The sequence below is a fragment of the Heteronotia binoei genome, chromosome 8, assembly GCF_032191835.1.
Source record: "Heteronotia binoei isolate CCM8104 ecotype False Entrance Well chromosome 8, APGP_CSIRO_Hbin_v1, whole genome shotgun sequence".
NCBI classification, from domain to species: Eukaryota; Metazoa; Chordata; class Lepidosauria; order Squamata; family Gekkonidae; genus Heteronotia; species Heteronotia binoei.
In genome coordinates this window covers 80,116,007-80,140,421 of record NC_083230.1, presented here as the reverse complement: position 1 = coordinate 80,140,421, position 24,415 = coordinate 80,116,007, and the positions used below count along the sequence as shown (strand labels likewise).

Below are 24,415 nucleotides of genomic sequence, written 5' to 3'. Positions count from 1 at the left end.
CAGCACTGGCTGAATGTGCTTCCAACAAAAGAGCCCCATTAACAGCTGCGCCACAGTGTTCTGCACTTCTGAGTCAGAGTCAAGGGGTAGCCCCATGTAGAGAGCATTACAGTGATCTATTCTCGAGGTGACTGTAGCGTGCATCACCATTGCATGCTCCAGAAAGGGGGCCAACTGCCATACCTGCCGAAGATGGAAAAAGGTGGATCTGGTAGTGGCTGCTACTTGGGCCTCCATTGTGAGAGAGGACTCCAGGAGTACTCCCAAGCTCTTGACCTTAGGGGCCGGTATTAATGACACCCCATCAAGAGCCGGTAAAGGGATCTCCCTTCCCGGACCACCCCAAATCAGATAGAGAACCTCCATCTTCGCCGGATTCAACTTCAACCAACTCAGCCTGAGCCAAGATGCTATGGCTTGAAGAGCCAGGTCTAAATTTTCCGGGGTACAGTTGGACTGGCCACCCGTCAATAGATAGAGCTGGGTGTTGTCTTCATATTGGTGACATCCCAGCCCATACCTCCTGACAATCTGGGCAAGGGGGCGTATGTAGATGTTAAATAACACTGGAGACAGAACCACACCCTGTGGCACACCACATATAAGTAGGTGCCTTTGGGATGATTCCTCCCCTGTCGCCACCTTTTATCCCTGACCTTGGAGAAAAGAGGCCAACCACTGCAAGGCAGACCCCTGAATCCCCACGTCAGTGTGGCAGCTAGACAGTAGCTGATGGTCAACTGTATTGAATGCGGCTGACAGATCTAATAGTAACAGCACTGTTGAGCCGCCCCAATCCAGATGTCGTATGAGGTCATCTATGAGGGCGACCAGAACCATCTCCGTCCCGTGACCTGGTCGAAAGCCGGACTGGAATGGATGCAGTGTGGAAGTGTCATCCAGGAATCCCTGTAGCTGAATTGCCACCGCCCGCTCTATAACCTTACCCAAAAAGGGAAGGTTTGACTCCGGCCGATAATTTGCCAATATGGCCGGGTCTGCAGATGGTTTTTTCAAGAGGGGATAGACCATAGCCCCTTTAAGAGGTGTGAGAAAGATCCCTTCTAAGAGGGATCTGTTGACAATAGCCTTCAGTGGCTCACGTAGCGATTCCTGGCTAGCTTTTGTAAGCCAGGACGGGCACAGGTCCAACCCACAGGTAGTAGGGTGCACAGCAAAGAGGCAAAGAAAGGGGTTATTCTTGAAGCAGGTGGCCACTGATGCATCAACAAGGCATTAAAGTTCTCCACTCCTTTTTGGAGGAGCTCATAACACCCAGCAGCCACTTGTACTGTAATGACCATCAAACTAAGATCTGAGGCAGAATGACATTTGCCTTCCAGATCATGAAAGATCTTTACTCTTGTGAATGGGGGGCTGGAGCATGCACAGTTTAGCAGCTATCAGTCTGAAGCCACCAACAAAATAAGATTTGAAGCAGAGGAGCAGGCAGCTAATATATTGCGAAGGCATGTGTGAATTCAGATCTACTGAAGTAAAAAATGCACCCCAAAATAACTTATTGGTATTTTCTGGGTATATTTTGGCTTCCCAAATGTATCTGGAGTTTCTGGGGAAAACTGGGAGTGGGGGGCAAGAATATCTTGGATATATTATTATTATTATTATTATTATTATTATTCAGTTGTTTTTAAAGTTTAAAGGGACTGCAAAAGACAGCCTGAGGATCTGCTGTGCTGGGAAAAGCAGACTGTTCCTGCTGGCTTGGGGCTGGGGCTAAAACCATTCCCAGAAGCTGATGTGCTTCAGGGAACAGTCTGCTAGCTGTGGGGCAGCAGATCCCGGGGCTGGCTTTTCCTGCTGCGCAGTTTAAACCATGCTGCAGGAGAAACCCTCCCAGCCAAGTCTGCATTCAGTGGGGAGAGACCTCCCTGCTGCATACAGATCCTGGAGCCAGCTTCTCCTGCAGTGTGGTTTAGATCCCAATAGACTCAAACCCACAGATCTGAACCAGAAAATCCCATGGAAAAAAATTGCACATCCCTAATTGGGAATAGAAGAAAGAAGTTAATACTGTATTTTTAAAACTTTACAGCAACTCTGAGGACCTTGTAGACCAAAAAAAACAGGAAATAAGCCAAATAAAAAGTTATCTACTTCAGTGACACCCCAGGGCGGTTCTTAAATGGCACTGATTTGGTGCAGTTCATTGCTGTAGCAATTCCAGCAACCATAATGGGACCAGCATAGAGCAAGAACTGTCTGAATTATTTATGTCTGGACCCATTTCAATCTAGCTTCAGGCCAGGATTTGGTACAGAGACTGCTTTGATTGCCTTGGCTGATGATCCCTATGGAGAATTAGACAGGGGGAATGTGATCCTGCTAGTTTTGTTGGATCTCTCAGCAGTCTTTAGTACTGTTGCCCATAGTATCCTACTGAGTAGACTCTCAGCACTGGGAATAAGCAGCACTGTACTACAGTGGTTGAAGTTCTTCCCCGGGGGGTGGGGGGTCACTCTTGGAAGGTGGTGTTCAAGGATTCCTGCTCTTCCCCATGATGACCTGTGGGTTGCTGCAGGGATCCATCTTACTTCCATGCTATTTAATATCCATATGAAGCCACTGGGAGAGGCCATCAGGAGGTATGGGCTGTGATGTCACCAATATGCCAATGATATGCAGTTCTACCTTGCTTTCCCCCTGAATTCCAAGCATGCTTTTGATGTTCTGAACTTGTGCTTGGAATCAGTAATGGGCTGGTTGAGGGTGAGCAAGCTGAAACTTAATCCTGACAAGACAGACACAGACCAGTGACTTAGAATCATAGAATCATAGAGCTGGAAGGGATCTTCATGGTCATCTCGTCCAACTCCCTGCACAATGCAGGAAGTTCACAAATACCGCCCCCCCCCCAAATGCACAGGATCTGCATTGCTGTCAGATGGCCATCCAGCCTCTATTTAAAAACCTCCTAAGAAGGAGAGCCCACCACCTTCTGAGGAATCCTGTTCCACTGAGGAACCACTCTAACTGTCAAGAAGTTCTTTTGAATAATCCAATTGAGAAGGTTGAAATTGAAGCAGCGATTTGTTCAATGAAATTAGGGAAAGCTCCGGGTCCAGACGGCTTTTCAGCAAAATTTTATAAAGTCTTGGTGGATGTACTAGTACCCAAAATGCAAAAGCTGATGAACTGTATTAGAGAAGAGGGGAAGGTACCAGATTCCTGGAAAAAAGCTGTTATTTCATTAATACCGAAAGAAGAAAGAGACTCCACAAATGTTAAAAACTATAGACCGATTTCACTACTGAATAATGATTACAAAATATTTGCTAGAATTCTAGCGGAAAGACTCAAACAGCATTTAAACATTTCTATTCAGGAAGAACAAGCAGGCTTTCTCCCTAGGAGGCAAATAAGGGATAACATCAGAAATGTAATAGACATTGTTGAATATTACGAAAAACATCCAGAAAAGGAGGTGGCTTTATTTTTTGCGGATGCGGAAAAAGCTTTTGATAATCTTAACTGGGACTTTATGTTTGCAGTTATGGAGAAAATGAAATTAGGAGATGATTTTATAAGGATGACCAAAGCAATATATACAGAACAACAGACAAAACTCTGTGTGAATTCTGACTTAACTGAACAACTGAAGATCAGCAAAGGCACAAGACAAGGTTGCCCTCTATCTCCATTGTTGTTTATAATGACCCTAGAGGTCTTGTTGACTCAAATTGATGAAGACAGTGAAATAGAGGGATTGAAGTTGAAAGGTTTTTCCTATAAATACAGAGCCTTTACAGATGATGTGATTATTAATGAGAACCCAGTACAAACGATGCCTTTGTTGTTAAAGAAAATTAAAGAGTATGGTGAGATAGCTGGCTTTTATATTAATAAAGAAAAATCGAAGATCCTTACTAAGAATCTGACACTAAACAAACAGAAAGAATTACAAAATGCCACTGGATGTGAAGTTGCTTCCAAAGTAAAATATTTAGGTGTGGAGATGACGATGAAAAACATTGACTTATATAAGAACAATTATGAAAAGCTCTGGCATAAAATAGAAGGTGATATGTTAAAATGGAATAAATTAAACATGTCTATGCTGGGGAGGATATCTGCAGTTAAAATGAATGTTCTACCAAGGATGATGTTTTTATTTCAAACTATCCCAATAGTGAAAGATAAGAAACAATTTAACCTGTGGCAAAGAAAGATTTCAGAGTTTATTTGGGCGGGCAAGAAACCAAGAATCAAAATGAAAATCTTAACAGATGCGAAAGAAAGAGGCGGCTTCCAACTACCTGATTTAATGCTATATCATGATGCAGTTTGTTTGGTATGGATTAAGGAATGGATGACTTTGATCAACAAAAAATTATTAAGGCTAGAAGGACATGGAAATATCTTTGGCTGGCATGCATATATGTATTACGGGAAAGAGAAGATGGATGGGTTTTTCTCACATCACTATATAAGGAGGAGTTTGCTGAATAATTGGAAAAAATATAGTAAGTACGGAGATGAGAGGAAACCACTTTGGACTGTGCCAACAGAAGTAATAAGTATGCCGCAAAGTGTAAGGGAAGGGAAATGGGTATCATACAAACAACTGCTAAAGTTTAAGGGGGGCAAAGTTGAAATGAAATCGGTTGAAGAACTGCAGGACAAATTTGATTGGTTCCAGCTGTTACAAATTAAAAGCTTGATAGAGAAAAACATTAAGAGCACAGGTATAAGACGAGAGAAAACAGAAATGGAGAAAATGCTGTTGGGCGAGAATGAAAAATTGATCTCAAGGATATATAAACTGTTATTGAAATGGTCTACAGAAGAAGAGGTGGTGAAGCCTCAAATGATTAAATGGGCGATTAATTTTAATAAAGAAATACAGATGGAGACGTGGGAACACCTATGGAAGAATTCAATGAAAATATCAACGTGCTATAACATAAAAGAGAACTGCTTCAAAATGCTGTACAGATGGTACATGACACCTAAAAAGGTATCAAAAATGAGTAATCAAGCTTCAGTTAGGTGTTGGAAATGTAAAAAACATGAAGGTTCTTTCTACCACATGTGGTGGACTTGTGAAAAGGCGAAACAATTTTGGACAATGATTCAACAGGAGATTTCGAAAATCTTGGGTTATAATATTAAGAGAGCACCAGATGTCTTTCTGGTGGGATTACAAATGGAAAGCTTTCCGAAGCAAGCCAGAACATTGTTGTGGTATTTGCTTTCAGCTGCGAGAACATTGTATGCGCAAATGTGGAAGCAAGACAGAATACCTGAAAAATGGGACTGGGTCTTAAAGGTTCTTAACTGGAGTGAAATGGACAAACTTACTAGAATCTTAAAAGACAACAATTTGGAGAAGTTTAAAGAAGACTGGAGTAAATTCCAAAGTTACATGGAAATGCAATGGAGGGTGAAGAGTCATTTAGTAGTTTATGACAACATTAATTGAACTTTAAATGATAATGAAGAATCGTGATTATTGTGTTAGTAGGATATAGTTACATGGTAATTATGCATATATGAGTTAAGATAAGATTAAGACAGCTGGAATTCCGGAGTTGATTTTATAACTTTGAGTTTTATGTTTAATAAATACTAAGTGAATTTTAGAGAAAGGGTTATTGAAAGATAACTCTTTGTGTAAGAAAATAAGAGAACATAAGAACATAAGAGAAGCCATGTTAGATCAGGCCAATGGCCCATCCAGTCCAACATTCTGTGTCACACAACGGCCAAATATACACACACACACACACTGTGGCTAATAGCCACTGATGGACTTCTGCTCCATATTTTTATCTAACCTCCTCTTGAAGGTGGCTATGCTTGTGGCCGCCACCACCTCCTGTGGCAGTGAATTCCACATGTTAATCACCCTTTGGGTGAAGAAGTACTTCCTTTTATCCGTTTTAACCTTTCTGCTCAGCAATTTAATCGAATGCCCACGAGTTCTTGTATTGTGAGAAAGGGAGAAAAGTATTTCTTTCTCTACTTTCTCCATCCCATGCATTATCTTGTAAACCTCTATCATGTCACCCCGCAGTCAACGTTTCTCCAAGCTAAAGAGCCCTACGCGTTTCAACCTTTCTTCATAGGGAAAGTGTTCCAGTCCTTTAATCATTCTAGTTGCCCTTTTCTGGACTTTCTCCAACGCTATAATATCCTTTTTGAGGTGCGGCGACCAGAACTGCACACAGTACTCCAAATGAGACCGCACCATCGATTTATACAGGGGCATTATGATACTGGCTGATTTGTTTTCAATTCCCTTCCTAATAATTCCCAGCATGGCGTGTAAAAATTTTATAAGGGTGGAATGATATTTAGTAATGTATGACAACATTAATTGAACTTTTAATAATAAAGAGGTATTGTGACATTGTGATAAAAGTATCAGTATTAGTAGAACATAGCTATTTGGTAAATATATATATATGAGAGTTAAGATAAGACTAGGATAGGGGGAACTCTGGAACTGAATTAATAATTATGAGTGTTGTGTTTAATAAGTGCCAAGTGATTATTAGAGAGAAGGTTAGTGAATGATAATTTTTTTTCTTTCTAAAGATTTTATAATTGTGAATTTACCTTTAATATGCTTTTAATTTGTTTTAAGTACCGGCGGAGGTCATGAATAAGAGTGGGGGGGGAGGAAAATATGTAATGTATTGGAGAAGTATATTTGAATAGATGAATTTATTCCGATATATTGCAAAATAAAAAGTTTGGTCACAAAAAAAGAAGTTCTTCCCAATGTCAGACTGGAAACTTTTGATTTAATTTCCTCCTGTTGGTTCTGGTCCTACCTTCTGGGGCCACAGAAAACAATTCTGCACCATCCTCTATATGACATCCCTTCAAGTACTTGAAGATGGTGAACATGTCCATCTCCTTCAACCTTTCCTCATAGGACTTGGTCTCCAGACTCCTCACCATCTTTGTTACCCTCCTCTGGACCCGTTTCAGCTTGTCTATATCCTTCTTAAAATGTGGTCTTAAAACTGAACACAATACTGCAGGTGTGATCTTACCAGAGCAGAGCAAAGCAATACCATCACTTCACATGATCTGGACATTATACTTCTGTTAATACAGTCCAATATTGCATTTGCCTTTTTAGCCATTGCATTACACTGTTGAGTCATGTTCAGCATATGGTCCACTAAGACCCCTAGATCCTTTTCACACATACTACTGCCCAGACATGTCTCCCCTATCCTATAACCATGCATGGGATTTTTCTTACCTAAATGCAGAACTCTACATTTATCCCTATTAAAATCCATTTTATTTTTTTCATCCCAGTTTTCCAGCCTGTCAAGATCATCCTGGATCCTATTTCTGTCTTCTACTGTTTTTGCAACCCCTCCCAATTTAGTATAATCTGCAAATTTCATAAGCATTCCCTCTAAATCATTTATAAAGATGTTGAACAAAACAGATCCCAGGACAGATCCTTGAGGCACTCCACTTGTCACTCCTATCCAAGAGGATGAGGAACCATTCACAAGTAATCTTTGGGTGCGATCTGTCAATCCTAACGGTAACAGGATTCAAACCACATTTTACCAACTTGTCAATAAGGATAGTCTGCGGAACCTTATCAAAAGCCTTACTAAAATCAAGATAAACAATGTCTACAGCATTCCCCTGATCCAGCAAGGTAGTCACTTTCTCAAAAAAAGAGATCAGGTTTAGTCTGACATGACTTAAGATCTCCCCTGTCTTGAAAAGCTAGGTTTGCAGCTTGGGAGTGCTGCTTGACATTGTGGTCACCTTAGAAAACCAGAGAGCTGTTGTGGCTCAGAGTGTTTGCCCAGCCCCAGCTGGTGTGACAACTGTGTCTGTTCCATGATCAGTCAGACCTAGCCACAGTGATCCATGCCTTAGTTACATCTAGACTGGACTATTGCAATGCACTCTACTTGGGGGCTAGGCTACCCTTGAAGTGGTTTGGAAGCTGCAGCTAGTGTAGAATGCTGCAGCCAGACTACTCGTTGGGGCCAGATATCAGGAACTGTACTACAGCAATCACACTGGCTACTGATCTACTCTTGAGCCCAAATGAAAGTGTTGGTTTTGACTTTCAAAGCCCTACATGGATTGAGACCAGGGTGTCTGATGGACTGTCTTGTCCCATACGTTCTTGCCCAAGAATTAAGATCACAGGGAGAGGCCCTTCTGACTGCCTCACCAATCAAAGAAGCTTATTTGGTGGGAACAAGGGAGTTCAGTGGCAGCCCTATAATTATGGAACACCCTTCCCAGGGGATGTGCTTGGCCTCCTCAGTGACAATCTTCAGGAGGAAGTTGAAGACAGTTCTATTTAGGACTGCATTTTGATTGATTTACCTTTTCTTGGCAGTCCTCATTGGAGTTTTTAAACTGTGACTTTTATGGGTTTTATATTTTAATTTTTTATAATGTTTTATTTATATTGTGAGCTGTCTTGAGTTCTGCAAGGGAGAAAGGTGGCTTATAAATATTTCAAATTATATCCTTGGTTTTTAATGGTACAAGTGTAGCTGTCTAATAGTGAATTCCAGACCCTTGGGCCATTAATGTCAGTATGATCTACTAAAACTGGGAGAGGCACGAGGTCTCAGGTGAAAGTCTATCATGTCTTTTATTACCTGATCCTTTTAACTGGGGATGGCAGGAATTGAACCTGGTGCCTTTTGCATGCCAAGCAGATGCTCCACTACTGATCCATGGCCTTGCTCCAAATGGTCATGTAATATGGCTGGATTCTTTTTCTTAGTAAAGACAGTGGTAGTTTTGTGGGAAGGAAGAGTTTTATTAATCTCAGTTATATTGTAGTTTTGACTTTGATATATATAGCTTGCAGAAGTTTCTTAAGTGATGTTTATTTAACAAGCCAGAATGTGTGTTCTAGACTCCTAAGCTAAATTATGATTTAAAGATGGCAATAAACCAGCTTTAAAATGACTTTGATGCTTTTGGTGCTTGTCACACTTGTGATATGGGTTTTTCTGCCCCCTCCAGGAATGGCGACCATCTGCAATATGGGAGCAGAGATTGGTGCCACGACTTCAGTCTTCCCTTATAATCACCGTATGAAGAAATATTTGGACAAGACTGGACGGGCTGGTAAGAATATGTGGGCCACACCAAGGGGTGGAATCATGTGGAAAGTTAATAATTGCCTTCCACTATCTTGCCTTGGTTGAGAAAGAGGTAAGAGAAACTGGGACTTTTAAGAACATAAGAGAAGCCATGTTAGATCAGGCCAATGGCCCATCCATTCCAACACTGTGTCACACAGTGGCCAAAAAACCAGATGCCAGTGGGGCCAGGACACTAGAAGTCCTCCCACTGTTGGCCCCGCCCCCAAGCACCAAGAATACAGAGCATCACTTGCCCCAGACAGAGTTCCAACAATACACTGTGGCTAATAGCCACTGATGAACCCCTGCTCCATATGTTTATCCAATCCCCTCTAGAAGCTGTATATGCTTGTAACTGCCACCACCTCCTGTGGTGTGTTAATCACTCTTTGGGTAAAGAAATACATCCTTTTATCAGTTCTAACCTGACTGCTCAGCAATTTCATTGAATAGCCACAGGTTCTCGTATTGTGAGAAAGGGAGAAAAGTACTCCTTTCTCTAGCTTCTCTATCCCATTCATAATCTTGTTAAACCTCTATAATTTCACCCATCAGTTATTTCTCCAAGCTAAAAGAGCCCCAAGCACTTTAGCCTTTTTCATAAGAAAAGTTGTTTTGACCCTTTAATCATTCTAGTTGCCCTTTTCTGCACTTTTTCCAATGCTATAATAACTTTTTTGAGGTGTGGTGACCAGAATTGTACACAGTATTCCAAATGAAGTTGCACCATTGATTTATACAGGGGCATTATGATACTGGTTATTTGTATTCAATTCCCTTCCTAATAATCCCCAGCATAGCATTGGCCTTTTTTATTTCAGTCATACACTGTCTTATTTTCAGTGAGTTATCTATCATGACTCCAAGATCTCTCTCGGTCAGTCTCTGACAGTTCAGACCCCATCAATGTGTATTTATAACTCGGATTTTTGGCCCCAATGTGCTTTGAGGGCCACATTGGCCACGTTGAACCTCATTTGCCACATTGACACACACTCACCCATCCTCGGCAGATCCCTTTGGAGAGCCTCACAGTCCTCCCTGGTTCTCACTACGCTGAACAATTTGGTGTCATCCACAAACTTAGCCAGTTCACTGCTTACTCCCAACTCCATATCATTAATGAACAAGTTAAAAAGCAATGGACGCAGTACTGAGCCCTGCAGCACCCCACTGCTTACCATCCTCCACTGTGAAAATTGCCCATTTATACTCAGTCTCTGTTCCTATTACTTAGCCAGTTTTTGATACACGGGAGGACTTGTCCTTTTACCCCCATGACTATTGAGCTTATTTAGAAGCCTTTGATGAGGAACTTTATAAAAAGCTTTCTGGAAGTCAAAGTAAACAACATCTATTGGGTCCCCTTTGTCTACATGTTTGTTCACCCCCCTCAGAGAACACTAACAGGTTAGTGAGACAAGATCTTCCCTTACAGAACCCATCCTGAGTCTTCCTCAGTAGCTTTTGTTCATCAATGTGCCTATGAATTATCTCTTTAATAACAGTTTCCACCAACTTACCTGGTATTGACATCAGACTGACTGGCCTGTAATTTTCCAGATCTCCTTTTTCCAGATGGATGTGATATTAGCTACCTTCCAGTCTTTAGGAATGGAGGAAGATTTTAATGTAAGATTACATATTTTTATGAGCAGATCCACAAATTCACATTTCAGAACTCTTGGATATATGCCATCCAGGCCTGGTGATTTATCAGTTTTTAAATTGTCTTTCAGTCATAGGACCTTCTCTCTCATCACCTCAATCTGACTCAGGTCTTTCAACACCCTTCCCAAAATCAGAGGTTCTGAAGTGGGCAAGCACTTTCCATCTTCCACAGTGAAGACAGAGGCAAAAAATGCATTCAGCTTCTCATCCATTTCCCTATCATCCTTCAGCAATCCTTTTACCCTTGGTCATCTAAGGGCCCCACTGTCTCCCTGTCCGTTGTTACGCAGCTGCCATCTTTCCTACAGAAGAGAGATTTTTCCCTATGAGAAGGTGAACAGTCCACTTCCAGGGACCTTTTGACTTCAGTTCTCGGTGCTGACTTTCTATTAGAAATTTTCAAGAGAAGTCTTCCCCAGTGGCGAGGCAACATCCATTGCTTTGCTTTGTGTTGCTGGATAATTGTTTCAGTGGAGCTTTTGGATGACCTGCTTTATGAGCTGCTGCAATACAATGAGCTGATAGTGCAAGGCTGCCTTGTTTCTTGTTTCTATTTCTGTGTGAATGATTCATGTATACAGAAAGACTTAAGAATTTAAATGGGGGTTGAAAGGCCTTAAGACTGTAATTAGACTGCTTTTTGTCTCTTAACCAAAGAAAACTTGCAACCTCACAAGTCATTTATTTCTTGGGGTGAAATTGAATACACAGGGAGACATCCCTTGGAGATCAATCCTCTGAGTAAAAAGAGATGATAAATTAGTGAAATTGGTCTGAGGCAGCATCAGCTTGTACTCTAGCCTGGGTTGAAGCCTTGCACTATGTATCAGGAGGCTGTTTGGTAGTGCTGAACATAAGGGGAGCTGTGAATGTGCCATGGTAAATATACAGTGAAATCCATGCTTTTGTTGATTAGACTCGCTTATTGATTAGAGTTGATTAGAGTCGCTTTGGATAAGGATAATGGATAAGGATAATGATAATGTATGGGGCTGATATCCAGCAAGACTTGGATTGCCTTTTTTTTTTTATTGATCTTTCAAAAGTATACTTGTGGTTCGGGGGTAATACATGCTTGGAACCTCCAATCTAGGTGTGGCTCTTTCTCTACAAAAAAACTCTGTGGGTTTTCATGCTGACTTCAGATCAGGCCTGTAGTCATGGTGGGGCCCACAGGGTCTTGGCCCCCACCATTGAAAGACCAAGACCAGGCCACTGGCCCCACCAAATGGTGGTAGGGCCCACAGTGGTGTCAGGGAGAAGTCCATGTAGCCCAGTGCAGTGGCAGTGGAGGAGGGTGAGGGCACTTTTGTCGGGGGCTTGCTGGAGCAGTCGTTGGCTGATCCTGCCTCCAAGGAAGAGGACAAGGAGTGAGCCCCTCCTGCTGCTGCCCCATGCACCCATAACCAAAGCCCTGCCTGATGCCTTGATAGCACCTCTGAAGATGGGCTTCACCAAGAGGAAATTATGGCACTGGCCACTGCCACCCACCTCACCTCATAGTGCCTCCATCTCCCAGCTGCAGCACCTCTAGAGTGTCTCAATCTCGGCTCATACTGCCCAAGAGCCCTGCAGGCCCGCCAGCCACTTCCCCCGCCGCCTTCCCCTTAAGAGCTCTGCCTTCCTTGGCTCAGCGAGGGACATTGGAAAAACCTCTGGGTGAATTTTTGGTGGAGGTTCCCACTAGGCAGGCAGCACTGTGGTTTCAGGGAGAGCTTACTCCCAAGTAGACTCCATAGTTCCTGGGGGATCTGGCTTCAGCACTGATAGCCTGCCCCCCCCCCCACAAAAAATCCTGTCTGTGGCCCCACCAACTTTGAAATCATGGCTATGGCCCTACTTTCATATTCTTCTCCTTTCTCATTTCAGAGATTGCTAGTTTGGCAGATGAATTCCAAGAACACTTAAAGCCTGATTCTGGCTGCACTTATGACCAGCTGATTGAAATTAACCTTGATGAGGTAAGAGACTGCTTTGTAGATTCATCATTTGGTGTGAAAGATAGGTTTCCTACCCCAATAAGGGTGTGTGGTTTAGCACAATATTCAAAGGTAGTTTAGCAGAGAGACTTTTTGTCAAATATGTTCAGGTCACATTGAACTGGATTGGGGGGAAAAGAAGACTATAAGTTTGTGTTATAACCAATGTTCCCTCTAAGCTGCAGAGTCTTGTGAGCAAAAATTCTACTTTGTGAGCTACTGGCATTACAGTTGTGAGCTACTGCATAAATTATTGTGCTCTGGGGTCATCCTTCCTGAGCTAAGACAAAAATGTGTGAGCTGGAGGCTAAAAATCTGTGAGCTAGCTCACACTAACTCAGCTTAGGGGGAATACTGGTCATAACAGTCTAGTCCAAACAGATGGGCTAGTGAGTTTAGATTCATCCCACTCTCAAGTGTCTTCCCACCAAGTTTGTCACTGCACCCATTAGATTTGGATTTCTCCTTGTAACTGAGATAGCTGTGCTGCATAATGATGGCAATATTTCTGTGTTCTGTGGCTAAATTATCTTCAAAAAGTGACCAGAAAATTGTTAAATCACTAATGAGATTTTTTTCCCTCCTGAAGCTGAAGCCTCTTATCAACGGGCCTTTCACTCCAGACTTGGCACACACTGTCAATGAGATTGGCACTGTGGCGGAACAGAAGGGTTGGCCTGTGGATATCAGAGTTGGTATGTAGCATTTTCCAGTTGCAGAGTTCTTTGCAGTTTCTTGTTGTAAGTAATTTTCATCCCAAGCTGGGAGCAGTGGAAACACTCTTTCAGTTGGGAAGAATGCTTTGTGGATCCAAGCGCACTGTGAAACTAGCAGGTTATATGGATGCAGTTGGGTTTCCTTGGCCTAGAACATGAAGCAATCTGTTCCGGGGGAGTATTGCAATTCTTCAGCCCTGCCATGACTCTTGTTCCCCTCTTCCCTAAGGAACATGCTTAAGCTTTTTAATTGCGTGCTGGTACAGTGAAACATGGACTGGTTTTGCTTCAGTGTTTGTTGCTCTGCAGTGCTGGAGTCTAAAGATGCCTAGGTCTGAACATTGAGGAGTCATACTATCTTGGATGTTCTTAATGTGTGCAGGGCTGATTGGGAGCTGCACTAATTCAAGCTATGAAGACATGGGTCGGTCTGCTGCAGTGGCAAAACAAGCATTAGCTCATGGGGCTAAGTGCAAGTCTCAGTTCACCATCACTCCTGGTTCAGAACAGATTCGAGCTACCATTGAAAGGGATGGTTATGTGAGTATTCTTGCAAGTGTGCTTTATTGTGATGTGCTTTTGCTTGGAATGTGAGACACTGATTGCTTTTCTGTTGGCAAAATCTGTTTTTCGCCTCAGGCAAAAGTCCTGCGTGATGTTGGTGGAGTTGTTCTTGCCAATGCATGTGGGCCATGCATAGGCCAATGGGACAGGTAAGATTGAAAATGGTGGTGGTGGGGGGGGGTTTGCTATGTTACTGCACTTGGTTTTTATAGAGATGCATACACCCACACCTCTCTTTTTAAAATGCTTGCAAGCCAAAAATCTTTCTTCTGGTGAAGTCCCAAATTAACTGGTGACTGTGAGAGGGAGCACTGTTTGCATGCATGCCATTTTTCTCAATATTTTACCCCTCAAGGTCCCCTTGGTCCTTGACTTTTTATTGTGGCTGTTGCCTAATGTGCTTAACTCTGGAAAGCAAACTCTATAGGATTGCAGGGCATGGATGCAGGTTGCCTAATTAACTTTAGGAATATTTTTTTCCCTCTGGCTTGCTCAAGGCCCTTAAAAGAAATTTGATTCATATTTTTGACGAGCCATTTCAGCCAGAAAACTTCTAGGCTACAGAGGAAAGAGTTTAATCAGTTCTAGGCACACCACAGTGCTTTCTTGTGGCAGCAGGACATTTGAATCCATGAAGCTGCCTTACACTGAGTCAGATCATTAAGGTCAATATTCTTTACTCTGACTGTCAGTGGCTCTTCACAGTTTCAGGTCATGGCTTTTCACATTGCATATCACCTGATCCTTTTAACTGAAGGTGCCAGAGATGGAACTTGGTACCTTCTGCAAGCCAAGCAGATGCTCTGCTACCAAGCTAGTTTTGACAAGTGTATAGCCATGTCTCTGTCTTTGCAGAAAAGATATCAAAAAGGGAGAAAAGAATACAATTGTTACATCCTACAACAGGAATTTCACAGGTCGCAATGATGCCAACCCAGAGACGCATGCCTTTGTGACATCTCCAGAGGTATGGAATGTGTCCAGCTTGTGCTTCAAGGAGAGTTGGATTCAAAACAGGTCCTGCTGTGGTTCCTATGAAGATCTAACTTGTAAAACCTCCTATGGTGTGGAAATGTTCCCCTGGACACAAACACTAGCTAATGAATCTTTGGGCCACAGGTCTCTGAAACTAGATTAGAAGCAGTTACTCCCTTGAAATCAAGGAACTAAAACCAGCTGGGAAGTTTTGAACTTAAACTGAGGAGAGCTGGGTCTAAAAATCTGCTGCAAAGTAACCTTGGGCCCAACCACACTTTAAGTGTCATCTACCTCATAGGCAGTTGCAGTGACAAAATACATGCTATGTCCTGAGCTCTTGGGAGGAAAGGTGGGATAAAAGTGTAACTAATCACTAAAAGATTTACTGCCTTACTTAATCAGGCTGATTCTGGAGTTTGGTACATGTTCCTTTCTTCCACTTCATGTTAAAATGAGGCTTTCACAGCAGGTGTTTCTTTGTGCCAGTGTGATTTAGTTTGTGTTCTAGAACATGGTAAAACTAGGGTAGACATTACTGAGGGGAAATAATCTGGAGATGTAGAGGGTGAAAGGAATAAGTTTATCCATAATGGGCTTTTTGTCTGTTTCTAGATAGTTACAGCCCTGTCTCTTGCTGGCACTCTGAAGTTCAATCCAGAGGTAGACTTCCTGACAGGAGCTGATGGCAAGAAGTTCAAACTGAAGGCACCTGATGCTGATGAGCTGCCCAAAATGGTAATCTAACTATTTTTGTCTAACTTTCTACTAGCCAGGGATGAAGAATGGGAATACTATTAAAAGGTGACTGTTAGAAACATTTCAGTGTTACTGGCTGCTTGCTTAGCTAATCTAAATTATAGAATGTGCTAAATGTGCCTTAGAGAACATGGGTTGTGGACCCTCTGGACAGGGATGGTGGTGTACTTCAGTGGGACAGAGGCAGAAAGATGGGAGAAGAAAATAAAGGAATAAATCAAAAGAGCCTCAGACCCATTAATGGCGGAGGACAGGCTTTGGTGGTGCTTTCCTTTGTACTTCTGCAACACACATGAGGCCTTGCTTTGAATATTTTTAATTTAACTTTTCCATTCTGGATAATATTGGCTTCCTCCTTAGAGCAGTAACCTCTGGATCCTACTTGCTTCCAGGATTTTGATCCAGGACAAGACACTTATCAATACCCTCCTAAAGATGGCAGCAACCAGCATGTGGATGTGAGCCCTACCAGCCAGCGCTTGCAGCTTCTTGAGCCCTTTGATAAATGGGATGGCAAAGATTTGGAAGATTTGCTGATCCTCATCAAGGTCAGCACTGGAGTGAAACCCAATAGGATTGCAAAGGGTTATGCTTCTTTCACAGTTGATGGGGTTTTTCTTTTTTACAAACATACACATTTTAAAGAAAATGTAATATAAACTTTAAATGTAAACATGCCTTACATTTAGAGTCAAGTCCTTAGGGTGGTTTATAAAACAGTAAAACCTCAGTATAAAACCTATGCACAGGAAGCAGTTCTGGGCTTGCAAAGCTGCAAAGAACATGTGGAATGGACTTTCCATTTAGGTGTCTGTGCCCATCCAGATAGACTGGGGGTAGTCTAGTTGGGCACAGATACCTTAATGGAAAACCCATTATGTATTTTCCTTGCAGTTTTGTCTGCAATATATTTTAATGGAGTGGAGCTTAGTTTCACTTTTCAGCATTTTTATGGCCAGTTAGAAGCTGTTCCTTGCTGGTGACCTTGCAAATAAAGGGTTGATGCTTTGAGCCAGCATGTCTCTGCAGAATGGACCTTAGAACTGATGCCTATTGAGTACTCTAACCTGGGACCCCACAGCCAAAGGGGGGGGGGGGATATTACACTGAAGAGCCACTGCCAATCTGAGTAGATCTGGGGGCAGAAGGAGATGCTTGCAATGCCCAGCCATTTCATGTTTTCCTAAGCCCAGAGCATTTTAAATTTTTGGTTTATATTTTTAGTTTCAGCTATGATCCTTGTGCTTTTTCTTGATGTTTATTTTACAATTGCATTGCCAAATCCCACCTTTCCATTTTAAACAAAACATTGCAAGAGTTTTAAGCTTGTTTATATTTTAAGAAAAAAATCAATATCTTTAATTGTGTTTCTTTGTATCCTTTATAAAGTTTATATCTCCACTACTGGCTATTGCATTTTATGACACATATGGCCTGGCTCCACAAAGTCCTATTTATGTCAGATCTATCCTTCATAAGAAATGCGTTCAACACCCCTGCTCTATCATGTCTCTTTTCTGAACTCATCCTTTATATCTTCACAACAACCTTGTGATGTAGGTTAGGCTGAGAATGTTTAACTGGCCCAAGATCTCTCTATGAGCTTCTATGGCAGCGTGATAATTAATATTTGGGTCACCTAGTCTGTAACACTACACTGCCAGCTGTAGAGCAGTAGCAGCTCTGGGTGATATCATTTCTGTCACATGGTATCAAGAGCTTGGTGGCTGCTTCCAGGCAAAAACAGCCCTAAAGAAGGCCCTTCCCTTCCCCCTACCTTTTAATGATACTGAAGTTTGAAGCCTGGCAATACTGTTTTCATTGCCAAGCAGCCCCACAACGAGAGGGTATTTGTTTTTTAAAGCTACAAGTGCTGCTTCTATTATTTTGGAGGGTTTTTAACTTCTTCCCCCAAAATGTATTTTAAGATTTCAGATTCTTCCGCACACCTGGGGCTTTCTGTACACTTGTAGAAAGATTTTTTTTGCCTATTCATGGGTCCAGTCTCTGTTTAAACATCCCCAAATGTGGCCATGTTGAGAATTAGATACATTGTTACATTCTGCTGCTCAACCCAGTCTAATTAGCAGCTTTGCTGCTACATTCTCATTTAAGTTTTGTGGCAGGCGTTCACTACACACTGCAGTAATCTAACTTGAATATTTCTGGGGTATGGATAACAGCCCAGATCTGGATTTCCCAGAGAAGATGATTGCAGGCTCGGCAACCAAGCCTTGTTGTGGAAATTTCAAGTGGCAGATGATACTTGAGGACAAGAGTGGGAATTCAGTTTATTTGAAATCAGCACCTCAGTGCAGCCAAGGCACCTTCACAAAAAAATTTTGCTGGGGAAGTTCTGACCCCTTCCCACCCCCCACCCCCCAAAATCTGGGAAATTCTACTTCATCTAGAGCACAGTCACATCAATCAGAAATTAGTAATGGGTTTGTATGTATGTGTGAAGGGAAGGGTTGTGGAGCTCAAGATAGGTTGTTTTAAAATGAAGAACTTAACTGCTAGAAGTTCTGTTGCTTGCTTTTCAACCTGGAAGAAAATACACATCTTAAGCTCCCTTTTGTGAACATGTAGAGTAGGAAAATGTCGCCTGCACTAGCTAAATACTTGAAACACCAATCAACCTCTGCATATTCTGCATGTAGACCTCTGCATATTCTGAGGTAAGGATGCTTGTTTAGGACTGACTATATATTGCAGTGTGTTTTTGTCTGTTTGCTAAGCAGTCAGAAATGTATGGTATAGAATTCTGTGTTCCTGGCTAGGTTGCAGACTGGAGATCTCTCTTGTGGTTAAAAAATTTTATTTGGTAACATGGTAACAAATTATATTTCTTGCATCATTGATAACTTATTTTATCTATCCCATATATTACTTTCTACCCACCCCTCCCCCCGTTACTTGACCCCCGCTGGTGTTATTTACTTAAAGTACTAATGTTTAAAGGTACCCTTAACTAATAAAAACAAAAAATAATATTCTTTTTTCTAAGACTTAATCATTATCAAAAATTGTCCAATGTCCTTTTATTTTCCACTCTTTTTCTACATATCTTCTGAACTTTTTCCATTCCATCTTAAAAACTTCTAAATCATAGTCTCTTAAAATTCTTGTTAATTTGTCCATTTCACTCCATGTCATAACTTTTACAATCCAATCCCATTTCTTTGGTATTTTTTCTTGCTTCCACAACTGCACATATAATGTCCTAGCAGCTGAAAGCAAGTACCAAATTATAGTTCTGTCTTCTTTTGGAAATTTTTCCATTTGTAATCCCAACAGAAAAGTCTCTGCAACTTTCTTAAATTCATATCCCAAGATCCTAGAAATTTCTTGTTGAATCATCTGCCAATACTTTTTTGCTCTTTCACATGTCCACCACATATGGTAGAAAGAACCTTCATGTTTTTTACATTTCCAACATCTGTCTGGCATCTTAATAATAAGACTGGAGATCTATCTTGACCTGAAGTTTAGCTCAATCTGCCCAGAACATTAGCTTTCTTCAGAAGCACTCAGTTAATGTTCATAGTGCCACTGAGAATGAAAAGTACTTGGGGTTGTTGCATGACTCCTTTTTGTGTCTATTTGCTTTCCAGGTGAAAGGAAAATGTACCACTGACCACATCTCAGCAGCTGGTCCTTGGCTCAAATTCCGTGGCCACCTGGATAACATCTCAAACAACCTGTTGATTGGAGCTGTAAACGTTGAAAATGGCAAGGCTAACTCGGTGAGGAATGCATTAACCCAGGAATTTGGGCCTGTTCCAGACACAGCCCGTTACTACAAGGTAAGACTTCTTTTTGTGGGGCTTGGCCTCTCTGCTGCCAATACTGCAACCTTCTCAAGATTGTTCAGTGAAACAATATATGGAAATCGTACTTTTAGTTCTGCGGCATCTGCCTACGGTTCAGATGTGTATGTTGGCTGAAGCAGCAATTTTTCTTCCAGCCACTAGATGCTTCTTTGAAGCTAGTGGCTCTGCTAGGTCGTGTCTCCAGTTCTACAGTCAAATCCCATGCTGAAGGTGGAGAAAGCTGTTGGTAGTTCCCAGTCACTATCTGGAAATGGAGATTTTTTTTTAGTGCTCGTGCTTATCTTTGATAGCCTAGACACATACTTGACTGCAGTTCCTTTATTCACTCAGCAGCACTTAACTTCAGAAATGTCCAAGGTCCATTCAACATGAGGACATACTAGACTTTGTTATTGAAGGGGAAGTGTTTTGGCACTTTAAAAGGCATAGAAGGGACAAGATTGCCCGTTGTTGCCATGCTGTGGCCCTGATCAAGATAAAGGCCTTGCAGCAATTTTTAAATATCTAAATTGTCCTCTAAAATAGTATCAGGATGGGCCACAGATTGGCACCATGGCTGCTGTTTGGCTATAAATAGGAAAATATTTAATTTTCATTAGTTTATTTTGATAAGGTTATAGCGTCTTTGGGGGGAACACAGCCACTGAGATGTCTCTACGTGTCTCAGTCACTGGAACGTTAAGGAAGCACATTCAACTCCTGATTTTCTCGCTAAGAGACCCAGCTCCATTTCCAGTGGCTATCCTCAGATTGCCCTCAAATAGCTTCTCATATAGTGAACTTTTTCTTCAGAGGGCTATGAATCAATGAATGAAACAATCCCTGTGACTACCTTCCATCAAATGTAACAAGCCCTGTTAGTAGGGCTGCCAACCTCCCACTGGGGGTGGATTTTCCCCCAGTTTGGGGGCCAGCAGGGGGATCCCCACCCCCCAACATGCCCAGCATGATGACATTACCTGGAAGTGAGGTCTTTGCATCAAGGGTGCTCTAGAATTTGGGTAGAAACTCTGTGGCACCATAGTTTTTTAACCTGAATCCAAGAGTGTCCCTGGCACGATGACGTCAGTTCTGGGTGATGTCATTGAGCCACATGCATGAACAGAGTCCCCTGCTGAAACAAAAGTAGGACTTGGCAACCCTACCTGAGACTACCTTCCATCTCTTGAGTGTTGAATTGTTCTGCATTTGTTTGCTCACAGAAACAAAGCATTCAGTGGGTGGTTGTTGGGGATGAAAACTATGGTGAAGGCTCAAGTCGAGAGCATGCAGCATTGGAACCACGGCATCTAGGAGGAAGAGCCATTATAGTCAAGAGCTTTGCCAGAATTCATGGTGAGAAAATTTCTTTTTGAACAACCAGAAAGCTAAGGGTGGCTTCACAGTTTGCCCTCTAAATTATGTAATGATTGTTCTTTATAGGAGAATTGTGTGTGTGCACCCTGACCCATTTTTAAACCAATAGCTGTTCATTAGGTGGTGATGCTCTGTTTCTGTCTCTTTCATAGAAACTAACAGTATGGCTGTACTAGTGTTATGTGCTCACTGGGTTGCCATTGTCTGTACATTTTCAGCTAGAGTAGAGGACTGAGTACCTTTCACTTTGCCAAAAAATACATGCAAAATTGCCCTATATGTGTTGAAAAGTATACTCATTGAACTATAATCCACAGCCTTCAAGCTTTCAGTGTCTCCTAACAAAATATCATTTGCAAACACACTGTACCTGTTGTTTTTTTCAACTTGGATGATATATACAAATTGGAGTGTAGTAGGCAAACCAGTTAATTGTTCAGAATCTTTAACTTGCAAGCAGAATGGGAAGAGATTTGCTTTCTCTTAGCATCCTTGTTTAAACATGCGCTGGCCTTGTATCTGACAGTGCTTTAGAAGATGTTTCAATTGTATTCCAAAATCCCAGAAACAAACTGGAGTTCAGTTATTCCTCACAAGTTGGCTAAAGTGTATCCTAAACATTCTGATGACTCTTTAACCTGGCATTTGTAACAGAAACCAACCTGAAGAAGCAAGGTCTCTTGCCATTAACCTTTGCTGATCCTGCCGACTATGACAAGATCCATCCTGTAGACAAGTTGAGCATCGTAGGTCTGAAAGATTTTGTTCCTGGAAAGGTAATTAGCACAGTTTCTCATTAGGAGGCTTTGTTTTCTACTGTTAGTCTGTAGTGGCTGCTGCATTGATATTCCCCTTTAGATATTTGGCTACTTTCTGAAATTCCAAAAAACTACAGCTTGGTGTTCAGATAAGCTTTTTTAAAATGCATTTTTTTTAGCTTTCCTAGTTCTGAGAGGCTTTCAATAAAGCAGCAGTCTCAGAAATCTTTGAGCAGAATGTCACAATTTGGGCTTCTGTATTTATTCTAACTTAGAGTAATTCTCTATCTTTCCAGTTTCCTTATTGTATCCTGAATTGTTTGCACTAAAATTATACAAAGAACTTAGGGATCCTTGGCAAGGAATTTCAGGAGTTTGTGGGGGTGGGGGTAGGGGATGTCCTGCTATTACATTCTACCATGACTCCTAGATTTTTCAATGCTAGTGGGGAAGGAGCTGGTGGGAGACACGTTTTATGTAGCCTCCTAACTGCCATGAAAATGTCATGATGCAACATCACCCTAGAGTCAGAAATGATTGGTGCTTGCACAGGGGACTATCTTTAAAAAAAAAAACCCTGAGAATTATTTGTGTCCCAAGAATGCTTAAGTCCAACAAACTTTGTTGGTCTTAAAGGTGCCTTGGACTCAAATGTTGTTCCATTGCTTCAGACCAACACAGCTACCCACCCACCTGAATTGAGTCTAAAGGAAGTTGCTTTATTTGTTTTCACTGATATCCTGTTTTTATTATCAACATTTCAATTTTTACAATAAAGTATTTTTGGACCATGTGCATTGCACATAGTTGATGTATTACTGGTTATGGATCAAATTGTAATGCAAAAGCTAGACTTGTCTTACCCCCTTTTCCCCTTACCAATAGCCCTTGAAATGCATCATCAAGCATCCTAATGGTAGCCAAGAAACAATCATGCTGAATCACACCTTCAATGAGACCCAGATTGAGTGGTTTAAAGCTGGTAGCGCACTTAACAGAATGAAAGAGCTGCAGCAACACTGAACCCGCACAAACACGCACATCCCGTGGACTTGATGGCTGTCTTCATAAAAGTGCAATTCTGCAACTCTTCTTGGGAATAAATGTCTGATCAAATGTAACCTTAGCTTCCTTTTTATTACAGTACTTATTTGCTGACACTGATAGGAGGCTGTTTCTTCTCCTTCGGCACTATCAGGTTCTGGCTTTCTTAGCTCCCTACATTGTGTTTGATGCATTTTAGATGTCCCATATTACTTACTATTTATATTTAATTACCCACCTAATGATTTTTCTGCCCAATCATTTCATTGATGGTTAATGGATGAAATAAGAATGTTTTGTGAAAAAACAAACAAAATAAAGATTGTGACTGACATATCCTAGTCTCAATGTTTCTACTAGCATTCTGCTCAATTTCCTGCAAGTTGTTTCTGTAAAAAAGAGAGTTCAAGAATCTAGAATTAATGTACCGTAGATCTCAGGCTGTGACCTCAGTAAAATCTGTCAGCTCATGGGAAACTGTAAGACTCTTCTTGCTATAAAATTTGGACAATGGCTTTGATGTGAAATCTAGGTTCTTGCTAAGGTATTAAATTGAAGACTGATTGGAAATGGGGTGTTCAGATGCTAGAGGGTTCTGCTGCTATTGACCAGAGACCCCAGGCCCTGTTCCTCTATATAACTTTTCCTGTTACCAATTTTCCTGATGTTCCTCATCTTGTTGAAAAAAGAGCAAACAATTTAAGAGAAATTGTAGCCAGAATATAGCATGTTAGTCAAACTTGCCCAAGGCTAAAAATCAGTTAACTAGAACTATTTTGTACTGTTTTCTGGAAGTAACTAACTAAAGTAAAATCAATTTTTTTGCATATTCATTTCTCATATTCAGTGTAGGAACCCATTGGATGTTATAGTACCTAGGACGTTGTCACAATGTCTTTCCCATTTGGCTTAATACTATGCATTACACAATAGGTCTCAGTTGTACCTATTGTAGTTTCCTGTTTGAAGAACTATCTACTTTGTGAAAAAGCCTGCCAATTCTAAAGCTGTAATGCAAAAGCTAGACTTGTCTTACCCCCTTCCCATTCCACTAACCAACTGTAGTCCAAGTTGTGATATGCCAAAATATGTGATTCAGCAATATGAACAGGAGATTCGAAATGGCTATGAGAGCCCTGATTTTGGACTGTACTTGTGACATGGAGTGGGTGGGGAGAATCTATTCTGCTGAGCTGCTGTCAGTGTCAGGAGGGAAAAGACAGGAACCACTGATATCAATCTGCCTTATTTTTCCTTCTAAACCACCTATGTAGCTGACAACATGCTTAAAACATATTGTACAAAACATGCCAGGTTAGCAAACACAGAAAACAATAGACCATATATACATATTCAGACTGAAACTGCCAATAACGGTGGGAATCTGTGGACCCCAGTGTGAGATCACTCCGTAGTAAAATACACAAGGGATTAGCAGCCAGGTATACCACATTCAGTTAACAAATTTTGATCTGCGCAGTGGCAAGGGAGTTAGGGAGAGGTGGTTCTTCTGTTATTCCAGGTTGTGAAGGGATGCAAGTGTAGGAGCCATCAATTTAAAACTGGCACTTGATGGAAGTGGATCTTCCTTGTGGAATCAAGTAGCTGAGTTTTGAACTAGCAAAGCTTCCAGGCTGG

At 41.5% G+C, this 24,415-nt stretch overlaps 1 protein-coding gene across 1 annotated transcript in view; it reads left to right on the top strand.

The window, feature by feature from the left end:
• ACO2 (aconitase 2) overlaps positions 1–23,111 on the top strand; it is a 39,029-nt gene extending 15,918 nt beyond the window's left edge. The window contains exons 7-18 of the mRNA XM_060245371.1: positions 9,001–9,105; positions 12,663–12,754; positions 13,362–13,467; positions 13,871–14,028; positions 14,128–14,201; positions 14,908–15,019; positions 15,643–15,765; positions 16,179–16,334; positions 19,401–19,592; positions 20,822–20,954; positions 21,630–21,751; positions 22,619–23,111. Coding sequence (XP_060101354.1) covers positions 9,001–9,105; positions 12,663–12,754; positions 13,362–13,467; positions 13,871–14,028; positions 14,128–14,201; positions 14,908–15,019; positions 15,643–15,765; positions 16,179–16,334; positions 19,401–19,592; positions 20,822–20,954; positions 21,630–21,751; positions 22,619–22,756 — 1,511 coding nt within the window. The 3' untranslated portion in view covers positions 22,757–23,111. The remainder of the gene's footprint in view (positions 1–9,000; positions 9,106–12,662; positions 12,755–13,361; positions 13,468–13,870; positions 14,029–14,127; positions 14,202–14,907; positions 15,020–15,642; positions 15,766–16,178; positions 16,335–19,400; positions 19,593–20,821; positions 20,955–21,629; positions 21,752–22,618) is intronic.
• Positions 23,112–24,415: the final 1,304 nt, after the last annotated feature.